Here is a 23970-nt window from a genome sequence, read left to right on the forward strand (position 1 = left end):
AACCACAGGCTCTAGAAATCATTAAGTTCTATGAATCCTTACCTCTTTGAAATCTGTGGCACCATCCAAACAGTTTTTCCAGGTTTCTGCAATACTAGTGTGAGAAACAAATTCCCACAATGTGAAATCTAAGTTATTGTACCAGTAGCCACAGGGCTTCCTTGGCATCTACGCCTGCAACATCTACTGGTTCATGCATCATCACTCTCAGCACCATGGGAATACCCCCTCCCTTGGACAGAAGAGAAAATGGGCCCGGGGAATTGGTGTGACTTCTCTAGGATCACACAGGGCTGAGTGTGGAGTCCCAGTCCATCCCACTAACTGCCACACCCACCTACCACACACACACACACACACACACACACACACACACACACACACACACACACACACACACACACACACACACACACACACACACTGCCTCATACAAAGTGCCCAAGCACTAATAAATCAGCACAACAAATTTAACAACTGATTTAAGAGGTCACAGATATGTAAAGAGTTCCAAAAAAGATCAGAGAGACATAAACCAATAGAATAATAACATTATCATGCAGGTGTGGTAGGATACAAAATGAACTTGATTTCCTTCTCTGCATTTTGAATGTTTGGAAAAATTTGTATGGGTTGTGTATATGTGTATGTATATTTACTCTAAAGTTATTTTCAGTTTGTAGCAGAATTATTAAGAATAATAAAATGTTAAAGCTAGATGCCACTAGCTCATGCCACTAGCTCATGAGAAGATCACCTTCTCATCCAATAGCTGGACACAGTGGCATGTCTCTGTTATCCATCCAAAGCTATGGAGAAGGCGGAGATGGAAAGGATAGCAGTTCCAGGCCAGCTTGAGTAGGAAAGTTCATGTGGCTCCATCTTAATGGAAAGAAGCTGGGTATGACTGCACATGCTGATCATCCCAAACAGGTAGACTGAAATCTATCAGGCAGTCTACATATGTGCCCAGACAAAAAGCAAGACCCTATCTCAAAAAGTAACCAGTGGAAAAAGGCCTGAGGGTGTGGTTCAGCAGTAAATATCAACCTTGCAAGTATGAGGCCCTGAATTCAAATATCCCCACTACCTACCAACCACCCCTACCAAAAAAAATCTTAAAAATTTAAAAACAATTTTAATTTTCAACAAATAAAAAAGTTAAATACATTATGTTCTATGTTAGAACATGATACACTAATTTTAAAAAATAACTTTTGAAAAAAATCATGGTTTTGAAATATATCTATATGGGGAAAACTTCGAGACCTACTATTAAACTTACAGAGGCAGGGGAAAAAAATCTCTATTTAAAAATAAATTCTACCATTTATTCACACACATCCACACCTACATTCACACCCACATCATGAAAGAGAATAGCTCTTAGTAATTTTTAAACATTTCTGGACATTTTTGTTTATATGTAACGAATCAAAATAAACATCTTATGCATATGTAATCAGAAAGCATCAGAAAAGGTAAATAAGACATTTATATCAAACCTGTTGAACATTCTATCTGCATTATCAAATCTTCCATTCTGTAGGCACAGCATATACTCTGGAGCTAAAGGGAGAGATAATAAGACGTTACATCATGCCACCATCTAGAATCTAGTCTGAGGAGCCAAGTAAAACAGACTGCATTGGGGGACCCTGAGCAGCCTTACCAATCCTGACGAGATAAAAGAGCACGTAGCCTGGGGAAGAGTAATGACTTCCATACATGAACTTTGGCTCAGGCATCTCCTGGTAGCGTGTCTATAACATAGGAAGAAATAGTGCTAAGTGCTGGCCAGAAAGTAGTGGCTGACTTAAGAGACCTGGCACAGACACAGTGTCCTCCCTCACTCCCTCCTGGGCAGGAAGAAGTGAGGACAACAAGGGAAGAGCACTGGTAACCATTCCTGCCACAGGTCCTTCAGATTACTTAACTTTGTGTTAACAGCATTAGTTTAGATGAAAACAGAATGGATTTTGTTCATCTCTCAATGTATACAGAATACTTTCATGAAAATAATTCAGAAACCCTTAAAGGAGTCTCCAACCTAGCTCCAGAATGAATACCAGACCAAAAAAATGCAAATAGTAATAAGCAGTGATATTGGTGGTGAGAAGAGGAAAGACAACTCATTCTAGAGGATTGGTGAGATATTCCTACAGCCTCTCCTCTGAGGCTGGGAGAAAGCAGAGTCCAGGGCTCATTGTGTTACTTAAAAACCAAGAATCCTGCATCCAGTCCACATACCAGCAGTCTCTCTAGTCTCTCCTTATTCAGGGCTCCCACTGGCTTACTAAGATCCCGGAAGGTTGCTGGATTTGACAAGTCTGTAAATATAAATAAGTAAGTACTTCAGCTTATACCACTCCTTAACTGATCCAAATTTACACACTTATTTCTACAAAGTAATTTTAGATAGACATGAATCCATGAAGAATAGCATTTATATTTGTTATACAGCAGCACAGAAAAGCACAGTACAGAAAAGTAGTACCTTTAATCTGGCTTTGAATGTGAATTTCTTCAAACAATTATTTTCTGATTAAAAACAGAAAATTGCCAGGGGCTGGTTGGCTCACATCTGTAATCCTAGGTACTTAGGAGGCTTAGATCTGAGAATCAGTTGGAATCCAGCCCAGGCAGGAAAGTCCGTGAGACTCTTATCTCCAATTAACTACCAAAAATCCAGAAATAGAGCTGTGGCTCAAGGGGTAGAGGGCTAGTTTTGAGCAAAATGGCTCAGGGACAGTGCTCAGGCCCTGAATTCAAGCCCCATGACTGACTAAAAAAAATTTCTTTTCAAATGAAACATAAAAATTAAACTAATTAAAAAGCTCATTATTTTACTCTTCTTAAATTCCTAAAACAATCTATTCTTTCAGTTACAAAGGTTCAACTCAAACTGTCAAAAGCAGCTAATTTTATTTTTAAAAATTATAAAGTAAAATTTAAAATATCACATTTTTATTAAAATAATTTGAGGGAACAAGACCAAAGTCTATGTACCGCAAAACTAAAATGACTTTCAGTAATGTAATTATGGATGATTTTTTATTTCTTCCTTTCTGATCTTTTATAATGCATAATTTGAGGGGAGTAATCATAAGTTTTATTAATATTTGAAAATAATTTTATCAACAGTCATAATTTTCAGTAAGAAAATTAAATATTTCAAAACTTGGTACTTACAAATAATAATAACACCGATTAAAATTATCCTTTTTTTCATATATATATATATCCTTCAAGAGATGGCAAAGAAAATATACGTGTGTGTGTGTGTGTGTGTGTGTGTGTGTGTGTGTGTGTGTGTGTGTGTGTGTGTGTATGCATGGAAACTGGTCATCTTTAAAAATAAAGATGAATGAGCTCTAACTTCTTCACTTACCACATCATAATTCTAAAACAGAACGTCATCTCTCCTTAAAAACTATTTAGAAAGATGACAATGTCAGATTTAGCTTTGTCAGCATCCACACATGCAGCACTTACCCAGTTCTGTGCTGTGATAGTCATTAATTATCCACGGAAACACAGGGTACTGAGAGAGGTCATTACAGCTGCGGTCGGCCAGGTTGTTGAGGTGCAAGAGGTACTGATAGTTGGACAGGTGTCCTCGCTGCCACTGTAGCATATAGCTCTCAGCAGTGTGCTCTGCAACATGGTGCTCTAATGGGAAACAGACCCAGGAGTGTGTCACTGCATTCACTTTTACTTCACATGTAAGAACTAGCTGCTTAAAAATCTAGTCACAAACTTCTTGAACATGTTTTTTTTTGTTACTGGATCTTGAACACAGAGCCTGGTTGCTGTCCCTTGGCTTTTTTACTGAAGGCTGTGAAGCTCTACTACATGAGCCACATCATTCTTCCAGCTTTTTTTTTTTTTTTCAGTTAATTAGAGATAAAAATCTTATAGACGTTCCTGCCTGGAGCTGGCTTCAAACCATGACCCTCAGATCTCAGCCTCCTGAGAAGCTAGGATTCTGTAGGTATAAGCCAACAACACCCAGCTGGAACATACATTTTAAAATAAAGAAATATAGGCTGTTGATTAGTTTTCTCAAAGTAGTTGCTTAGTGTACAAAGGAATCAACTATCCTAAAAACAAGTACATTTTGTATTTTGTTCAGAAAATTCTGCTTTCAAATTTTTATCAAGCAACTTAACTCACATGTTGATTCAATATTTATTTTTATTTTTATTTTTTTGCCAATCTTGGGGCTTGAACTCAGGGGTTGGGCACTGTCCCTGAGCTTCTTTTGCTCAAGCACTCTACCACTTGAGTTACAGCTCCACTTCTGGCTTTTTTTCTGTTTATGTGGTATGAAGGAATCAAACCCAGGCTTCATGCATACAAGGAAAGCACTGTACCACCAAACTACACTCCCAGCCCCTCAATATTTATTCTTATTTAATATTAGCAAGTTACTAATCAGCTAACAGGAAAATTAAAGTATTTCTGTTACCCCTCATTTCCACTCTGGAAACCCCTCTGCAAACCAAGGAACAACCTTAGCATCATTTCAAAGGGAGCTGACAGCTTGAGAAAATATGTTTTAGGTCATGACACAGTTCTGACTTGAGATTTTAGGACTTACCACAAAGTTGAATTTTTTTGCTATAATTTTGTTATAGTCAGGAAAATAAGATAAAATAAAAATCAGGAACTAGAGATAAAAGCAAAGTTGTAGGAAAACTATATTTACAAGTTAAATAAACTTAAATGGCTCAGGAGTGGAAAAAAACATTAACTACAAACCTGTATAATAAGATAGATTACTTCTTGGAAAAATAAACTATTCTTTCTTGTAGGAAAATTTCATATCTAGGGAAAGATGTACTTTACCATATGGCTCATAAAGATTTCATTGCACACTAAAAGTTAAACAAAATTCAGATAGTAATCAAATCCCAACATTCATTTAAAAAATTCATTTATACTGATCTGACAACCTTGTAAACTTGGTTTAGTCATACAGTTCGATTAAAAAATTCAAGTTCAATAACAACAATATAAAGGTGGAAAATTTCATGTTGTCCTTGAAACACTGAACAGTCATTAATGAAATTATCCTGCTAGCCTGAAGTATACACAGCTCAAGTGTTGCTTGTGCATGGTTCACCACAATCAGTGACTGTATTGTCTCACATTCAGACACACAATCTTTAGTTTCCATTAGACCAATAGAAGACATGAATGAATATAAAAACATCTGGGTAGATTCTTCATAATTCATTCAATTTGGAGGTCATTGAAAGAGTTAAAACAGATAAAAATTATCTAGAGTTTTAAAAACACATAACTAAAATGAACTATTACCTACATGAATTTAATATTCCCCCTTTCCCCCCTTTTTTTGTTGGTCACAGGGCCTGAACTCTAGGCCTGGGTGCTGTCCCTCAGTTCTTCAGCTAAGGCTAGCACTCTACCACTTGAGCCACAGTGCCACTTTCAGCTTTTTCTTCTTATATGGTGCTGAGGAATCCAACCCAGGGACTCATGCATGCAAGGCAAGCACTCTACCACTGAGCCGCCTTCCCAGCCCCATTTCCCTTGTTTTTTAAGATAAAATTTCAGCAATGACCATTACTGATGGAGGAAGGAAGCAGAATCACAGAAAGAACTCTAGACAGGGCACTTTTCTTCTCTTGTCTGCTGTTAGCTTTTAGGAATGAACTATCATTATATGAGAAGACATAATGAAGGGTGAGCAGCAAACCTAGGTATGTGGCGATAAAATAATAGAGGTCATCTCTGTCTTGAGGTTCATAGAACTTTAGGTAGATGTCAGAACACAGATCGTCTTCAGTGCAAAATACCTCCAAGCCCTATAAATTCAGAAAGAAAAACATCATAGTCACCTTCAAATCCTATCATAAATTAAAAACTACAAAAGCCTTTTAAACATTTATATTCTTATTTTGTAGATCTTATATTAATATTTCACATCTATACTTTGACTCAGATATCATTTATCTCTCTAAGCATTTACATATACTGTAAAATGTTCTTTGGTAGGTTGAGCACAATGGCTCATGCCCGTAGTCTTAGCTACCTGAGACACAGAAATCAGGAGGACTATGGTTTGAGGCCAGAGGCAAAGCACTAATGAGATTCCATGTCAACCAATAAATCCGGGTGTGATGGCATACAGCTGTTATTCCAGCTGGCCCCGGCATAACTGCAAGACTCTATTTAATAAACAGCTAGAGCCAAAGGGCTGGGGATGTGGCTCAAGTGGTAGAGCACCTGCCTAACAAATTTAAGGTGTGGAGTTCAAACCTTAGGACTGCCAACTTCTGTATGACTCAAAGAAAAAAGAAAAGAAAAGAAAAAAAAGAAAAGGAAAGGAAGGGAAGGAAGGAAAGAGAGATGGGCTTTGTGAATATTATATTGTAAAGGCTTATTCAGAACAGACACAGACAAGGATGATAGCCCAAAGTTATCCTGGGTTCAAATTCAGACTATTGCTATTTGCTAGCCAACAAACTTTAAGAAATTAACTCTTGAAGTCTGTTTCTTCATCTGCAACACTGGAAATCATTCATTCCACAGGGATTGTAAGGGCAAAGAGGGAGATGTTATATACATTGATGTTATATACATTGTATAGAAGGCACTTAATCAATGTTACTTTCATCTTTTTCTTTCCTTTTGCTTTCACTCATTGGCTAATACTCTACCAAATAAGCCATACCCCCAAACCCATTTCTCTTTTCTGATTGCTCCTATATACCCAGAGGAGATTTCTAATAGTATCCATCTCCCCAGTTCCCTGTTAGAGCTAGAAATGGAGAAGCTTCCTTTTGCAGCAAGACAGTTAAATTTCTCAATTCAGAAATACAAAGAGATAGTTAAAATTCTACAATGCTTTTACAATGTCTTCAAGTTATTAATGAACCTTCAAAAAGAAGAAAATTAATTTATACTGATGTCCATATAAAAAGGCATCACCACTTCTGTAAAACTGCTTTCCAAAGTTGATTAGACAAATGTAAGCATTCACAGAAGTTTAAGGTGGACAATGGGGGAAAAACATAGAATTTAAGTAGTGATTCTCCCTGTTTCTAAGCCCAAAGACTGTTATATAAGTTAATTTTTACTATAGCCCTACTAGAAACCCAAGTCAATTTCTTTAAAATCTTCCATTGTTTACTTTGAGAACTAGCTACATTGAGCAGATGGTGAACAGCACTTGAATGTTCTATAAACATTATTCTAGCCTAAGCCCAGAAAGCATAAAAATTTAGTGTGATAACCCCCACAAAAGAATGTAAAGTGTGAAATCAGAAAAAGAACAAAATTATTCATTAAGAATAGGGCAAGGGGGCTGGGCAGGTGGCTCAGTGGTAGAGCGCTTGCCTTGCATGCATGAGGCCCTAGGTTCGATTCCTCAGCACCACATAAGCAAAAAGAAAAAAGCCAGAAGTGGTGCTGTGGCTCAAGTGGTAGAGTGCTAGCCTTGAGCTGAAGAGCTGACGGACAGTGCCCAGGCCCAGAGTTCAAGCCCCACGACTGGACCACCCTCCCCCCCCCCCCAAAAAAAAAGAATAGGGCAAGGGCTGGGAAGGTGGCTCAGTGGTAGAGCATTTGCCTTGCATGCATGAGGCCCTGGGTTCAATTCTTCAGTGCCACATAAGCAGAAAAAGCCAGAAATGGTGCTGTGGCTCGAGTGGTAGAGCACTAGCCTTAAGCTGAAGAGGTGAGGGACAGTGCCCAGGACCCGAGTTCAGACCCTTTGACTAGCCAAAATTAAAAAAAACAAAACAAAACAGAACAGGGCAAAACATTAAAGGCAGAACCTCTTTGTAGAAAGAAACTACAGGTTAGTCACTAAAGGGAAAATTCCAAAGATAAAGGCTTGAAGTAAATTAGGGAGAGTTAAACACCAGGTACCAGGTTAGTGGCATTCAATAAATAGTAGTAAAACACTCAGCATCTGCCTTAGGGGACTCTCCCGGCCAGGGATGATGCAGAAGACACAGTGACCTGACTAACCGGAATCAAGAACACCTGACCTTTTGCAGAATCTGAGAAATGGGTGAGGGGGAACCCAGGTATAACCACCAAATTCTGGCTAACTCGTAATTCTTGCTTCTGTACTCCCAGAGCCAAGTTCCTGCTAACTGTAATCCTTGCTTCTGTATCCCCAGCTTGCTTGCTTTGGCTTATTGCAAAATTGTCACCTGTGTGTGGCTTATCCCTTTAAAATCCTGCTGTAAGAGGGCTTGGCTGCTACACTCTGAAGCTCTGGGAGCTGGAGGCAGTCACCACATAGCAATAAAGACTCCTAGCCTAATTGAGTGTTGGGGTGTCCCGTTGGGAAACAGGGGTACAACATTTCATAGTGAGAAACTCAAAGATGCTCTGAGCCCTCATGTTTGTGGAACTAAAAATGGTTTAGCATTGGAAGCTCTTTTCCTCTATTGATTTCTAGTATATGCAAGAGAAAAAAAAGCACTTGCCTATAATGGTGTTCACATGCCTATAATATACTTGCACCTTTTTAGATCTCTCTCAATAAAGAGTCTGAAAGTCCATAAGCCACCAACCAAACTGAAAGTATGGCAACCATCCACTTAGCCTGGGAATGCACTTGAACTCACCAAAGGCATGAGGCCGTGCCTCCTCTTGTAAATACGGCGGACATCTTGGAGTGTTATCTGGACTACAGGTTTCTTTAAAAAGTAGAAAGACAATGTCAAATATTGCTTAATGTTATATGGGGGGGGGGAATAATTAAATCTTCCAAGAGTACTGTCTAAAGAACTAGAAAGGGAACTCTCAACACAGATCATGTATCTGGTTTTGCATTCTGTTCTGCCATTTTTCAGTAGTTTTGTAACCCTGACCATGTCTCCTACTTCCCACACAGTACCTCCCAAAGGACAACGCAGTCATCTACCTCTCAGGTTACTGTGAGACTGCTGGATGATGCAGAATTCTGAAGGGCAAGAATAACAACTAAATATGCAGGAGTTCAGCTACATTTTACAGATCAATGGTTTGCTTAGTATACATTTATTCTTGATAGAATCTTTTACCTCCTCAACAATTTCAGCCTATAAAAGACAGAGTCTCTAAACTGTGTCTTAAGGAAGAAGAAAAGTTTCCTCAGTCCCTAGAACTTTTGAAACAGTAGAAAATACAGGTGATCAGCCCAAAGGCAAAACTTCCATATCCCTGCGCCCAGGTGAGAGGAAGTAGAAGTACAGAGGCCATGTTATTCAATTGTGGAAACTGCCTTGAAGACTCCAAGTCAGATCATGGATCCTGGCCCAGAGCCCTGGGAAGGGATGAGTGCTCATACAATGGATCCTGAATCTGTAGCATGTACTTATACATTTTTCTATAAATGTTTTACCCAAGCAACAATAATGGCAGTAGCCAAGCCAAAGGTATTCCAAGAGAATGTCACTCTAGGCAAGCACACGGGAGAACTTGGCATTTGTGCACCACCACCTAGTGGACAAAATCCTTCTAGCATCTCTTCTGTTTTAGAGCCATGAACAATAGGGGAAAATACTCCTGATTCAATAAGCAGCATGGACAAATGGCGCAAAATGTACTGCAAGAGTGTCAGGATTGCTCCCCTTTCAAGGATCCACTTCAAAAAGAGACTAGTTATAGGTAAGTAACAAGCGGTGGTGTAGAAATCTGAGTTTACCTTTGCTTTGTGGCCTAGTCCTAAGGCTAAAGTCTTTGTGAAAGAGAAGGAACCCTGCCAAATTGGAATGTAGCATCTCTACCTCATGTCTGGTAGAGTGGAGAATGGCAGGTAACAGTGCTGCCTCAGAGAAGATTCGGATCTACTACTAATTGTGATTACAATTAGGAGAGGTAAGAAGTACCAACATAAGTGTATGCACACAAATATGCAGGAAACATCCATTTCTTTTCCAGCAATGCTTCCTAGCAGAAAAATGTTAAGTTCCTAGTGACTCTTGGCACCAACAGTGAGGGTGTCAGAATAACAAAAGTAGATTAGAGAAGCTTAAATTTTGGTGACTAGTCACAAGATCTACATAGGGAGACTGTGCAGACACAAAGGCTGGGAATCAGTAAATGATTTTGATCACCACCAAAATTCAAAGGTACAGTGATTTTGATGGCAAACATCTGGAAAACTGCACCTATAGATGAGGTTACTCCAACCCTGGCCCTGAGGTCTACGTACCGGGTACCCATTGAGAGGCTGAAAATAGAGGTTGGTGTCTGTGATGCACACATGTCCAGGATTTGTCACTAGAGGTGTCACCATTTCTGCTTTGCACTCCATATGGAGCTTTTCGGAAACACTCTGGAATCTGAAAAGATGTTATGCAACAACATGAAAAGTCAGAATTTGCTACACTGTCTAGATGGTGTGACAGACACATATCTAAACAGTACATTTAAGTGAGAGAAGTCATTTTATAACTTGGTTGCATGGATGAAGCTGATGTGTTTGGTGGTATAATGAAAACTTGATTTCTTAAGAGCAGAAGATTACACACACACACACACACACACACACACACACACACACACACACACACACACACACACACACACACACATATTTTTCAAGTAACATCAAATAACTATTTGAATTCCTGTCAAAATAAATGGTCCTTGAAGCTGTTCCTACATTTATATAACTTTCAATTTTTGTTTTAGGCCCAGTTTTTAGAGCCAGGTGTGGTAGTATATAATTGGAATCCCAGCTCTGGTAGGTGGAAGTAAGAGGATTGTGAAAACAGGCCAGCCTGAGCAGGATCCTCATGTAGCTCAAGTGATAGACCATTTACCTAACAAGCACCAGTGCCTGAGTTCAAAATCCATACTATCAAAAGTAATAAAAGAACTGACTTAACCTAACTCACAACCTACAAATACATCTATAATTTTAAAAAGAATGATCTATTATTGTAGTCTCTGACACAGGTGTCAATTATTCCACATACACTTTTATTAGGCTCTGACTACATAATTACAATAACCTGAAGCCTTAGTTTGATGAAATATTGGCTTGGATTTATTGTGGTAAGATAATCTTTCTACTACCAATCTATATAGTACATCATCAGAAAAGTCTATTCTTTTACTAAGTTAATAGGGAAACAAGCAAATAATCAACATTTTAGGGTAATTATTTAAATCACTGGGGCTGGAGATGGAGCTTAGTGGTGGTGTTTGTTTAGCATGCATGAGGGCGTGCGTCACTCCGCAGAACCAAAATTGGAGCGAATATCTATTGATTAAGTAACGGAGTACAATAAGCTTTCTAAGCTTGCACGTCCAAATTGAAAGAGAACCCTGAAGCTTTCACTGAAATGACCAAAACCAATTGGTAAGTTCAACAATCCTCACAATGTTTAAAGCCCTTCAGAAAGCTGAGGATGCAAAGAAACCTACATGAATTTAACCAGAGGAAAAAAAGTAGTAGGTAAGTGGAAGGAAAAGAGTAGCTTATAACAGGTAGGACTAAGGGGTATAGAAGAAGGGATTTTCAAAGAAAGCCACAGTAGGGATTGGAGGGGAAAGAAAGCTCCCAGAGATGTGAAAGGCTCTTGATTGCAGTGACAGTAAGACTGATCTCAACCATTTCAAAAGGCTCTGTCTTAAAGCTCCAAAGAATCTCCAGAATTGCTCAAGTGCTCAGATTCTATGTCTCTTTGAAAAGTCTAAACTATTCCCTCCATAGTGTGCAGACAGCAGTGACCTGAAGTTAGCCCAGGGCTACCACAAAGCCTTACTCCAAAAACAACCTGACAGAATCAACAAGAAAAAGGCTAGACATGTTATTTTTGGAGGTATATATTTTTTAGTTCAGTCTTTACCAGTAAACAAACTATCCTGCATACAATAAAAACTTACAAGACACACGAAGAAACAAGAAAATATGATCTATGCTCAAAAAAAAAAAGACTTAAGAGAAGGAAACCCAAGTGTTGGCTCTGTCAGAACACTAGATGGCCACCATAATGAATATACTCAAGAACATAGAAAGACAGGAAATGGAAACAAAAGGACTTTTCTTTGTTGCTGTTTTTGTTTTATTTTTGTCTTCTTTGTTCATTTATGTCTTTGGGAAGGTAAGGGGGACATGGAAATGGAGGGACAAAGGGTGAACAAATATAGCAATGGTACACAATGGACACTATGTTGAAATTAAACTATACAACTTGTGGGTGGGAAAAACTGGGAGAGTGAGGAAAGGGGTGACATTGTCCAAAAGGAAATACATTTTTTACCTGATTTATGTATCTGTGCATCACATTTATAATAACAATAAAAAATGTAAAAAGGAACAAAGCAAAAAGGATGAACAACATATGTAAAGAGAGGATTCCAGAAGAGAAAGAGAAAGTATGAAAACCAAAGGAAATAAATAAAATCTGGCTATCAGAAGTAAGTTAAAGAAGCTTAACAACAGAGTGGACAGAGTAGAAAAGCCCAGGAAAACTGAGAAACAGGTCAATAAAAATGTCTTGACAGCAATGAGGAAGACAGAGAGAAAGAGAAGAAGAAAAAATACTGAACCAAATATCTGGCCTCTGAGTAACCATAAAACATAGTAACAGGGCTGAGAATGTAGCTCAGTGGTAGAGTGCTTGCCTTGCATGCATGAGGCCCTGGGTTTGATTCCTCAGCACTACATAAACAGAAAAAGCCGGAAGTGGTGCTATGGTGTGGTAGAGCGCTAGCCTTGAGCTGAAGAGCTGAGGGACAGTGCCCAGGCCTACAGTTCAAGCCCTACCCCATAACAGACCAAAACAACAACAACAACATAGTAACATTAAGTACAACATGAAGAAACAACAGGAAATAGAACAAAATATATCCAAGGAGAAAACAGCTGACAACTGACGAAAGCTATCAATTCATGGGTATGTGATATTCTAAAGCACATGCGCCATGGTAAAGTAATATGTGTTTCCTCTCTACTTCAAGTTCCTGCACTGAGTTTGTAAAATCCATGTAATTTCCTAAGCAGCAAGGGTACTAGGTGACTGTTTTGTTGTAATATTTGATCTTGGGACATAATTTATGACACAGAGCACTTCCTCCCCTGGGATTTTCTTGATAACAAAGCCTCTTAGTGGACTTCTGGATATAGTCAGGACACCAAAAAGATCATACCATGATTATAAGGATTGGACCTTTCAACCTCACCCCATCCTTGGTGAAGGGGAGAAAAGCTAGAGAATGAGTTAATAACAGATCATCCTATGTGGTGAAGGCTCCTTAAGAGTCCTTTAAGCTACAAGACTTGGACAACTTCCAGGTTGGTGACCACATCTATGTGCAGAAGGAGTGGCAACTCCCAACTCCACAGGAACTGAAGGACTTGTGTTCAGGACCATTCCAGACCCCTAAGGATCTCTCCACCTGACTGGTCACCTGCATCCTTTATCACAATCTGACTAATATACTACTAAGTGTTCCATAACTTCTGCGAGTTATTCTAACAAAAGATCAAACCTAAAGAGTAGGCTGTGGAAACCTCTGATTTATAGCGAGTTAGAGCATAACTGACAAACTGGACATATAGCTGGTGCCTGAATTGGGGGCAGTCCTGTGGAATTGAGTTCCTAACCTGTGCAATTTGAGCTAGCACCTGGTGGACAGTGTCAGACTTGAATTGCAGGATACCTAGCTGGAGTCAGAGAACCAACACAGCATCACAAAAGTATTACACATTGGAAGCAGAGTAGGAAAGCTGTGTTTTCTCCTTATACACTGATTCTACAAAGCAGAATGAATACAAAGAAATCACATTGGACTTACAGATAATACCAGTTCCTGTGACTCCACATGAGAAATCATGGAGTAAAAATCTTTAAAATGATGATTTAAAAAAACAAAACTATTCTGTATCTAAAAAGGTCCTGCAAAACCTGGTGAGAGAAAAAGCTGAATCTCTTAACAATTAAGAATTAATCCACATTATAAGGAATGCTATAGAAGGTTTTTAGGTATAAGAAAAATGACACCAGATAAACCACATAAAGAAAAAGGAAGATAGCCAGGTGCTGATGGCTCACGTATATAATCTTAGCTCCTCAGGAAGCTGAGATCTGAGGACTGTGTTTCAAAGCCAGCCTGGGCAAAAGTTCGTGAGATGCTTACCTTGAATTAACTACTAGAAAACCAGAATTGGAGCTGTGGCTTAAAGTGGTAGAGTACTAGCTTTGAGAGGAAAAAAAAAGGCTCAAGGATAGTACCCAGGCGGAGTTCAAGCCTCAGGACCAACCAAAAACAAACAAACCAAACCCTAAGGTGGAGGGGGGGGGGTGGGGGGAACCCAGTACTGCTGGCGTTTGAACTCAGGACCTGGGTGCTAACCCTGAAGTTTTTTTTGCTCAAGGACAGCACTCTACCACTTGAGCCACAGCTCCATTTCTAGCTTTTTGCCATTTAACTGAAGATAAGAGTCTTATGGTCTTTCCTGCTTAGCCTGGCTTGGAACCATGATCCTTAGATTTCAGTCTCTTGAGTAGCTAGGATTACAGGCTTGAGCCACTGGTGCTTGGCCAGCTTGTAGCTTTTTAAACCAGAGCAACTGGTGCTTGGCCAGCTTGTAGCTTTTTAAACCAGAAATACCATTATTGTATTGTGGAGTTTCTAATATGTGTAGAAATTAAAGATAATGAACCACAATACGCAGGGAAGGCTAAAAAGAATACACCCAAGTATTATTATTATTATTAAAGTAGCACAACATAATATTTGAAGTACAAGGTATATATTTTGAACTCTACAGTAGCCATAAAAATAACACAAAGTGATATACCTAAAAAAGTAAATAATAAATAAAACAGCGAACTGAAAGGTTTACCCAAAATAAGGCAAGACAGCAAGAACAAAGGAACAAATAACAAATAAGGTGCTAAGATAGTGGGCTGAAAACTATACAATTATATAATCATGATTTATGTACCCAATACTCCAATTTAAAAGAAGAGATTATCAGAATGCATAACACATGATTCAACTATCTAATTATAATGTGTGTTTTTTAGAAATAGGATATATGCACAAACAGGCTAGGCATGGAATGGATGGAAAAGATTCATCATCCATCAAACACGTAAAGAGACATGGCTACATGAAATCACCAAGACCAAAGGCATTGCAGATAAAAGAAAAAAGGTGGCACCGCACATGGATGAAAGATATAACATCAAGAAGCTACTATACATGTAAATAATTAGAAGACATGAGGGAAATGATTCTTAAATATCACTGGCAATCTGAACATCCTTCACTAACTGATAGAATAAGTCCACAAAGCAATAAAGTATATAGCATTAACAATCATTAGCCAATAGGATTGACATTGCACTTATAGGACACTATATTCAGCAACTGCAGAGCACATATTCTTTTTTAGGAAAGAGATCAATGCTGGGCCATAAAACAAATTTTAACAAATACAAAAAGACAAATCATACAGAATATACTCTCTGACCAAGTAATACTTTAGCATTCAGCAACAATAAGATATTTAAATGTTTGGAATTAAACAACCTACCCCAAATACTTATGGACCGACAGAAATTATAAACTATTTTATACGATAATGCAAATGTAACAAAATTTGTCTAATGCTGCTAAAGCAGTACTGAAAAAGTATTTTAAGTTTAAGTGCTTCTATTACAAAGGAAGGTAGCATATCAGTCAGCTAGGCCTTGTTCTCAAGGAGCTAGTGGAAGTCTACTCTGTTCTTCGTAAGCTAAAGGAAGTAAAAGAGAAAAAAAAAAACAGAATCAATCTTAAATAAAATAGAAAAAAGGACAACAAATTCCAAAGTTGTCATTTGAGCAGTCAATAAAATTGGTAAGCCCTAGCTAATACTGATAAAGTAAAAACAAAGAAAACTTAAGAATCAATACCAAAAAAAAAAGTAATCACTATTATGGATTCTGTTAAATTAAAAGGTCATTGACAAATATATGCCAATAAATCTGACAGCTTAAGTGAAATGGACACTTTTTTTGGATCTACACACTTACCAAAAAAGTACAAGAGGAAACAAACTAAAGAGCCCTATGTCTGGTTTAAAAATAAAGTAAGCCAAACATGGTTGTTCACACCTATAATTCTAGCACCCAAAAAGTTGAGGTAGGAAGATCTTAAGTTAGAGGCTACACAGGGCTACATATAGCAAGACTTTGTCTCAAAAAAATAATAACAAATCTCTAAGAACACTTGGAGATCCTAAATAAATCCTATAAAAATTGTACTAAAAATGTAAGAAGGAAATAACACCAATCCCACCCACACTTTCCGAATACTGAAGAAATACCTGCCAACATATTTTATGAGATCAGCAGAGCCCTGTTCCAAAACCTGACCAACCTCCAACATTACTGGAGAATGACAGAGCACTATCCTTCATGAATATAGATGCAAAAACACTTAACAAAGCAGAAGCAAAGCAACTCAGCAATACGTAACGATAAGGGCACATCATGACCTCAAGTTACACTTATACGAAGTTGACTGAACATTAAAAATAAATGAAAATCACAATATGAGCACAATAAAGGAAAATATGATAATGTCCATAAACACTGAAAAAAGTTGACAAAATGTGAGAAAACTGAAAATAAAAAGGTACCTCCTCACGTGATAAAAGGCATCTATGAAGAACGTGGCACAGAAGGTGAGAGCAAGTAGAATACAATGCAAATACATATTTAGCAACAAAATCTCCCCCGTGTAACTGATATAAGCTTAAAATACAATTAAAATTATGCTTTTAGTAATATGAAAAAGAAGGTATCAATACTTTTTAAACAGTGTGGAAACACTAGGGCTAGTATCTCTCTTTTTTGGAAGTGAACTTTACAACTAGGGGGAGGGGAGGACTGGGGGAGGAAAAGTGGGAAAGAAATGTACTTATTACCCTACATTTGTAACTGTAACCTCTCTGTACATCACCTTGACAATAAAATAAAATTTAAAAAATAAAAGAAAAAAAGACAGATAATAAAAAAATTGTGAGACAAAGGACAAAGGGTTAACCAACAGCACTGATACAAGACAGTATGTTAGTATCTCTCTTTAACAAGAAAGCATTAAACTCTTTTCCTGTAAGCTTTAGAGTACAACAAGGGTATTTGTTCCCACCACATTTATTATTAAGACAATACAATAAGACAGGAAGTAGAAAATAAAAGCCACAGAGATAAGCAGGCCCTGGTGGCCCACACCTGTAATCCTAGCTACCCAGAAAGGCGGAGATTTGAGAATCGCAGTTCAAAACCAGACCCAGCAGGAAAGTCCATGGGACTCTTATCTCCAGTTAACTACCAGAAAACCAGAAGTAGAGCTATGGCTCAAAGTGGTAAAGTACTAACCTTGAACAAAAAGAATTCAGGGACAGTGTCCCAGCCTTTAGTTCAAGCCCCATGAGAGAGACAGACAGACAGACAGACAGACAGACAGACAGACAGACACACACACACACACACACACACACACACACACACACACCCCACACACACACCATAGATTTTCGAGACACACACACACACACACACACACACACACACACACACACACACACACACACACACACACACACACACACACACACACACCCATAGATTTTCTTTGAAAGGTCATTGTTCACAGATTAAATGACTAGAGACATGAGAAGTCTTTGCACTCTGAAAAATTCCTCTAGAGCTAATGAGTAAATTTGAGAAAGTTAAATAATATTAGTATTTTAAAAATTATATTGGTTCTATATACAAATAAAAAATAATTGGATAATTTTTCAGTAGTCTCAGGGAAATGTCTAGAATATTCTGAAGAAAAGTTGGGAGTGTCTCCATACTAAGCATGTATCAACTGGGAACACTGGATAAGACATAAAGAGAAGGGCTGGGAAGGTGGCTCAGTGGTAGAGTGCTTGCCTTGCATGCATGAGGCCCTGGGTTCGATTCCTCAGCACCACATAGTAGAAAAAAAAAAGCCAGAAGTGGTGCTGTGGTAGCATGCTAGTCTTGAGCTAAAGAGCTGAGGGGCAGCACCCAGGCCTAGAATTCAGGCCCCACGACCACACCATCACCACCACCAACAAAAAGACAGAAAGAGAATGCTGCTCTATCCTTCTGTCTTTTTATAACATCTCAAATCAGAGTATCTTAAAAGGATATTTTGAGGATAAAAAAATGGGAGAATTGTAAATATGTAGCTACATATTAGATGGTATCAGGAGATAAAGAACAATATCCCTTAATGGATACATGCTAATGGATGTATGCTGACGGACTCATGGGGGCAATGTCACAATGTCTAACAATTTAGTTTCAAATGATTCAAAAATTGTATTATTTAATACATAATGCAAACATAAAAAGCATGTATATACTATTACTTAAACATAATATATAGTATATAACTAATTATTGTATGTTATGTATAAAATGTACATAATAGATATAATTACACATACATATATACACACATATACACAAAATCCACTGGTGCTCAAGTCCTATATTGTTAAATGGTGTAGTATTTACACCATTTAGGGAAAGCTTCCCTAATTTATTTTATAATACCAGTAGGTATTATAAATGACTAAGAGCTATAAAATAGTTGTTATACTGTACTGTTTAGAAGTATTAAGGAAAAAAAAAACCCTGCACATGTTCAGTAGAGAAGCATTTTTTCAAGTGTTTTCAATCCATAATTGATTGACTCCACAGGCGCAGTACTCACAAACATAGATAGCTAACTCTAACTGTGTTAGACAGCTAACATACATATAATGTATATACACACAGAGCACTAACATGAGTGAGTTGAGTCTGCAAGATCTAAAAGCAAATTTGGCAAAATGTTAACAAACTGGTACTTCATTGTATTCATTTTTCAACTTAGGAGGATTTGAAATTTTCAATATAAAAAGCAGAGAAAATAGTTTTCTTTCAGTAAAAGTATTACTAAGAATGATGAAAGCTCAACTTGGTAAGTTAGTCTTCAGGGTTTTTTGATAAATTATACAATACTGGAATATTTTTAGAAAGTATACAATATTAGAATACTTCATTTCATAAATGCAAAAAATATCCTTTAGATTCCTCAGCCTAACATTTCAGAGACTGGGAAATTTTTAACTTTCCTAGCAAACCACTTCTTTTAAACACTGTCATGCTAATGCCCAGACATGTGAGTATAAATAACTAGTTAAACAAATTATACACTCAAAATAGGTCAGGAGAAGGTGATTTTTTTTCTACTATTTCTGTTCCTTTCTAGGATGGAAACTATTTCTACCTCAGCAATTTAAGAACCTAATAAATCTGCCTTTAAAAAAATAGAACAAAAATTAATAGTACCAGTGAAACAAACACAAAAACCACTTACTAGCTTGACAGCTTTAGTAGTAAGCTCTTTAACATGTAATAATGCAGGGTAAGGGTCAGGATGAGTCTAATTCCCAAATCTCACAAAGGTGGGAATAAAATAGAATATTACAAAGTAGTCTTATTTATAAACATAAGCTCCTGTGAAAGCCTAGCACATAATCATCCATAAGTGAATTAATCTACTCAATCAATGCTTTCTACTTTGTCCTAAGCATGATTACATAAGCAAAATAAAAATGCTTGCAAATAGACTTGGAAATAGCTCATAGATGAGACTGTACACACATAAACAATCTAAAGCTAGTGGAACTGATCACAGGTTGATGGGACAGGACAAGCAGATAGAAATCTATTCATTTGTATGTATCAAGAACAACTAGAATATGAAATTTTAGGACAGACCATTAATAAGTCCATCAAAAATAAGATACTTTTTTAAAATATGTAATATAAGACAGAAAATACTTTCAAGAAGAAAACTATGAAAGGTTTTTAGAGAAGATTCAAGTAAAGAGCTAAAACACCATAAGATTCACTGCAATCATAAGCAAATCCAAAGATTTCATTTTATGGAAACTGAGAAGCTGATGCAAATGCATATAGAAATAAGTCAGACCAAGAACAACGAATACATTGTTAAAATAGGAAAATAAGATGTGAGACCCTGAACTATTAGACATAAAGTTGCTGTGAACATAGGGTACACAGAAATGAAAATTCAAATAGACCGAATATTAAGGAAGAAAGAGTGAAAGAACATGATAACATAAATTACCATTATTTGTAGAAAATATATTGTACACTTTTGAATACTCAAAAACTCAATGCAAAAACCATTAGCATAGAGCCGGGCGCTGGTGGCTCACGCCTGTAATCCTAGCTACTCAGGAGGCTGAGATCTGAGGATCGCGGTTCAAAGCCAGCCCTGGCAGGAGAGACTGTGAGACTCCTATCTCCAATAAACCACCAGAAAACTGGAAGTGGCGCTGTAGCTCAAGTGGTAGAGCGCTCGCCTTGAGCTGAAGAGCTGAGGGACAGCGCCTAGGCCCACAGTTCAAGCCCCACGACTGACAAAAAAAAAAAACCATTAGCATAATATCACTCTCGGTCCCTTTGGGGCATATGTAGTGTTTAATGTAACTTGAGCAGGCAAAAAAAGTACTAGCTTGAAGAACTGACAGCTAAGGTGAAATAAATGAGAGTTGTCCACATGCAAAAGAGAAGGCGGTGTATGTTGTAAGCAGAGGAAAAGCGAACAAGAGCTTATAAAGGAACACATAAGAAGGGAACTTTTTTTTTTAAATAGTAGATGTGAGTATGTATAAATAAAATAACAAAGTAAGTCAACTTACAGCCGACAAATGTGGTACTGCAAGAAGGTAGAGCACTGAACTCAGGGAAACAAATAGCCAATGAGAGTAGTGAAAAACAGGGGCATTCAAGAGCACTGGCCCATGGAAAAGTCTTCACTGAAGGCAATGGCACAGCTTGAAGAATATTCAACAGGCAAATGAGGTAACGAGCAGGTTCTTTAGTAAAAGCAGATTTGAAAAGGACATTAGGTCTAGGGATAAAGACAAGAGGGAAGATAGGAGTCATGAGTCAGGTGGAAAGACTAAAAGTTGTTATGGTGTTCTGAGTGGAAGGTGACAGTGGCCTGAACTGGGGTAATTCCTGTGCAAAAACAGAAGCAGACAGGCTGGAGAGACAACTGGGTGACAAATAACTGAGAGGAGGAAAGAGGAAGAAGTCCCATAGATTTTTTATCTTCTTAAGCTGCAGCATTTTCTAAGACTATTTCAATTTTGCTTTCCCATATTCTTTTCTTTTCAGTCAATATTTCTTTTTGCTTGTCTGCAGTGCTGGAGATTGAACCCAACGCCATTCTGATCATGCTCAATGAGGCCCACAATAAAAATGTCCACTGTTTTCCTAATGAGGAAACAAAATCTGAAAAAAAACCCAAATTACCTGTTTTTATCAAATGATGTCCTAGCCAAACGAGACTGCAAGATAGCTGTTATCTGTGAGAAGAGAACCAGTTTTAAAAGTAGCAGATATAAATATGTATAATAAAATATCAATGTAAGTTTATTTACACCCAAAAAACAATTGTTAGAAGCATTTACCATGGCTGTTTGGTCACCTAGTTTGTCAAGGCAGGATGCTCTGTGAAGCTACAAATACCAGAAACACACACGATTAGTTTTCCTGGAAGGTGATAGCAAGTTATTTCTTAAGGAGCAACAAACATCATCAGCTATCCATGCCATCATGTGCCAACAGGAATATCAGCAGTAATTATGATATGTCTATGGCTTCCTCCTAATAGTTTTCAAATTCAACGTATTTAAGTAAATCTGCAACTTATTTTAAGGAGAGGTTAAATTGGGCACTAGTGGCTCAGGAGGCTAAGATTTGAGGATCGCAGTTCAAAGCAAGCCTGGGCAGGAAAACCTGTGAAACTCTTGTTTCCAGTTAACTACCCCCAGAAAAGCCAGAAGTAGAGCCGTGGCTCAAGGGATAGAGCACCAGCTTTGAGTGAAAAGGCTAAGGGATAATGTCCAAGCCCTGAGTTAAAAAAAATTAATGTAGGCAATAAGAAAATCTGAATGTGGAATTTCAAAAGCAGTTTTTGCCTCAGTGTCTGAGTCAAGGGCTTACCTGCAACAATGTCTCCACAACATCTTCGACCTTCCCAGAAACATCCAACTCAAAGACATATTCCATTTTACCCTGGCAAAAGGGGAAGATTTCAAAACAAAAAGAAAAGCCACATACCAGCCCTGTTGCTTTAAGATCATCTGCACAACACTGCCTACTAAACACTGCTAAACTCTGCCTACTCCTGCCTAAGGTCTCTGGAATGAGAGCCCTCATGAGCCTACAGACTCATTGTGAGCCTATTTATTCATTGTCTTTCACTACTGAGGACTCAAGTCTGTTCTTTTTCTGACTCCTGGAAAGGTAGAATTAGGATTTTTATCTTGAGATTTCTTTTCTTTTAATGGAGGCAGTTATCTATATAAAATTCCATCAAAACTGCTTCTAATTCCATATATTGTGATACATTGTTTTTGTTTTGCTTTGTTTCCATTTGTATTAGGTATTTTTAAATTTCACTGCTAGTTTGTCTGTGATCTACTGTTGTCTAGAATGTGTCAATGGATGTGTGTGTGTGTGTGTGTGTGTGTGTATTTTTGAGTTCTAGTTTCATTTCAATGTGGACAAAAAAGATATGACTCAATCTTCTTAAATTTGTAAAGACTTTAGTGATCAACGATACGCTCTGCCTTGGAGAATGTTCCATGTGCTTGAGAATGTCCCATGTGTTCTGTGGCTGTTGGAAGATGTGCTGTATATGTCTTATTAGGTCCATTTGGTCCACAGTGTTCAAGTTCTGTTTCCTCATCAGTGTTCTCCATGTTGTTGAAAGAGGAATATGTAAATCTCCTGTGATCCTGCACTGATATCCGTTTCTGTTTTCAGTTCTGTCACTTCATATACCTAGGTGCTCTGAGGATGGGTTAATATGTACTGCAGTGGCTATTTTTTGTATGACAACCAGTCACACAGAGCTGAGATATTATTTCTAGGTGTGTATTAGAGAGAATGTTTCTGAATAAAACTAATACTTTAATCCATAGAATAAGGAAAGCTGAATGACCATCCCTATATATGTGGCCTCATATAAGTTGTCCAGAATAAATGATTTAAGTGTAAACAAAAACTTCTGATTGTCTTCAAACTGGACTATTTGTCTTTCTTCAACTTAAAACTAGAACTTAGACCATTAGCTCTCCTGGGGCAACTAGCACATGAGTCAATTCCTTATAATAACCTCTTGACATACATCCCTATGTGTGTACATGTGGCATATATTCTCATACATGTGTATGTACACATACATATGCATCTAATTGGCTCTGTTTCTCTTAAGAACCCTAAAACATATATTTGCAAGTGTAGATTATACCCTAGGTGCACTTGCAGTGCAGGTAGTCTCAGTACAGATTTTAGAGGGAAAGCAACCCATGAGTAGTGGGGAGAAAAGCCTTAGGGGCTTTGATCAATGTACTCAAATGCTGTCACAACAATAGGGAGCAGTTTTGAGAGGTGAGAAGAGGCGATAAGGATAATCCAGCTGGGGACCCAGTGGTTCATGCCTGTAATCCTAGCTACTCGGGAGGCTGAGATCTGATGATCATGGTTCAAAGCCAGCCCAGGCAAGGAATGTCTGTGAGACTCTTATCTCTGATATGCCACCAAAAAACAGAAGTGGCTCAAGAGGTATAGTGCTCGTCTTGAGCTGAAGAGCTCAGGGACAGTGCCCAGGCCTTTGCAAAGTTCAAGCCCCACAACTGACAAAAGAAAAAAAGAAAGAAAAGAAAGAAAGGATAATCCCACACAGTAAAGAACCATTCAAAATCACCACAGCATCTCCTGTGTGTGATTAGTCTTTATCTTTCTGAGTAATCAGCACATGAAAGTACTGCTTTGCCTGTAAACTCCAGGATACTACATATACAGTTTCTGCATTCCATAAGCTGCTGGCCACAAAACTAAGACCACAATTCAACCTGTGAAGCTG

General features: G+C 37.9%; 1 protein-coding gene across 1 annotated transcript in view; it reads right to left on the reverse strand.

The window, feature by feature from the left end:
* Positions 1-23970, reverse strand: part of Nsmaf (neutral sphingomyelinase activation associated factor) — a 62760-nt gene that overhangs the window by 14149 nt on the left and 24641 nt on the right. Inside the window, exons 7-17 of the mRNA XM_042666836.1 lie at positions 22044-22115; positions 21509-21556; positions 21351-21403; positions 10184-10313; positions 8613-8684; positions 5726-5834; positions 3496-3672; positions 2251-2330; positions 1673-1763; positions 1506-1569; positions 43-94 (exon numbers count right to left, since the gene is read on the reverse strand). Coding sequence (XP_042522770.1) covers positions 43-94; positions 1506-1569; positions 1673-1763; positions 2251-2330; positions 3496-3672; positions 5726-5834; positions 8613-8684; positions 10184-10313; positions 21351-21403; positions 21509-21556; positions 22044-22115 — 948 coding nt within the window. The remainder of the gene's footprint in view (positions 1-42; positions 95-1505; positions 1570-1672; positions 1764-2250; positions 2331-3495; positions 3673-5725; positions 5835-8612; positions 8685-10183; positions 10314-21350; positions 21404-21508; positions 21557-22043; positions 22116-23970) is intronic.

This window comes from Dipodomys spectabilis, unplaced genomic scaffold (genome assembly GCF_019054845.1).
Source record: "Dipodomys spectabilis isolate Male_0828 unplaced genomic scaffold, ASM1905484v1 ptg000015l, whole genome shotgun sequence".
NCBI lineage: Eukaryota > Metazoa > Chordata > Mammalia > Rodentia > Heteromyidae > Dipodomys > Dipodomys spectabilis.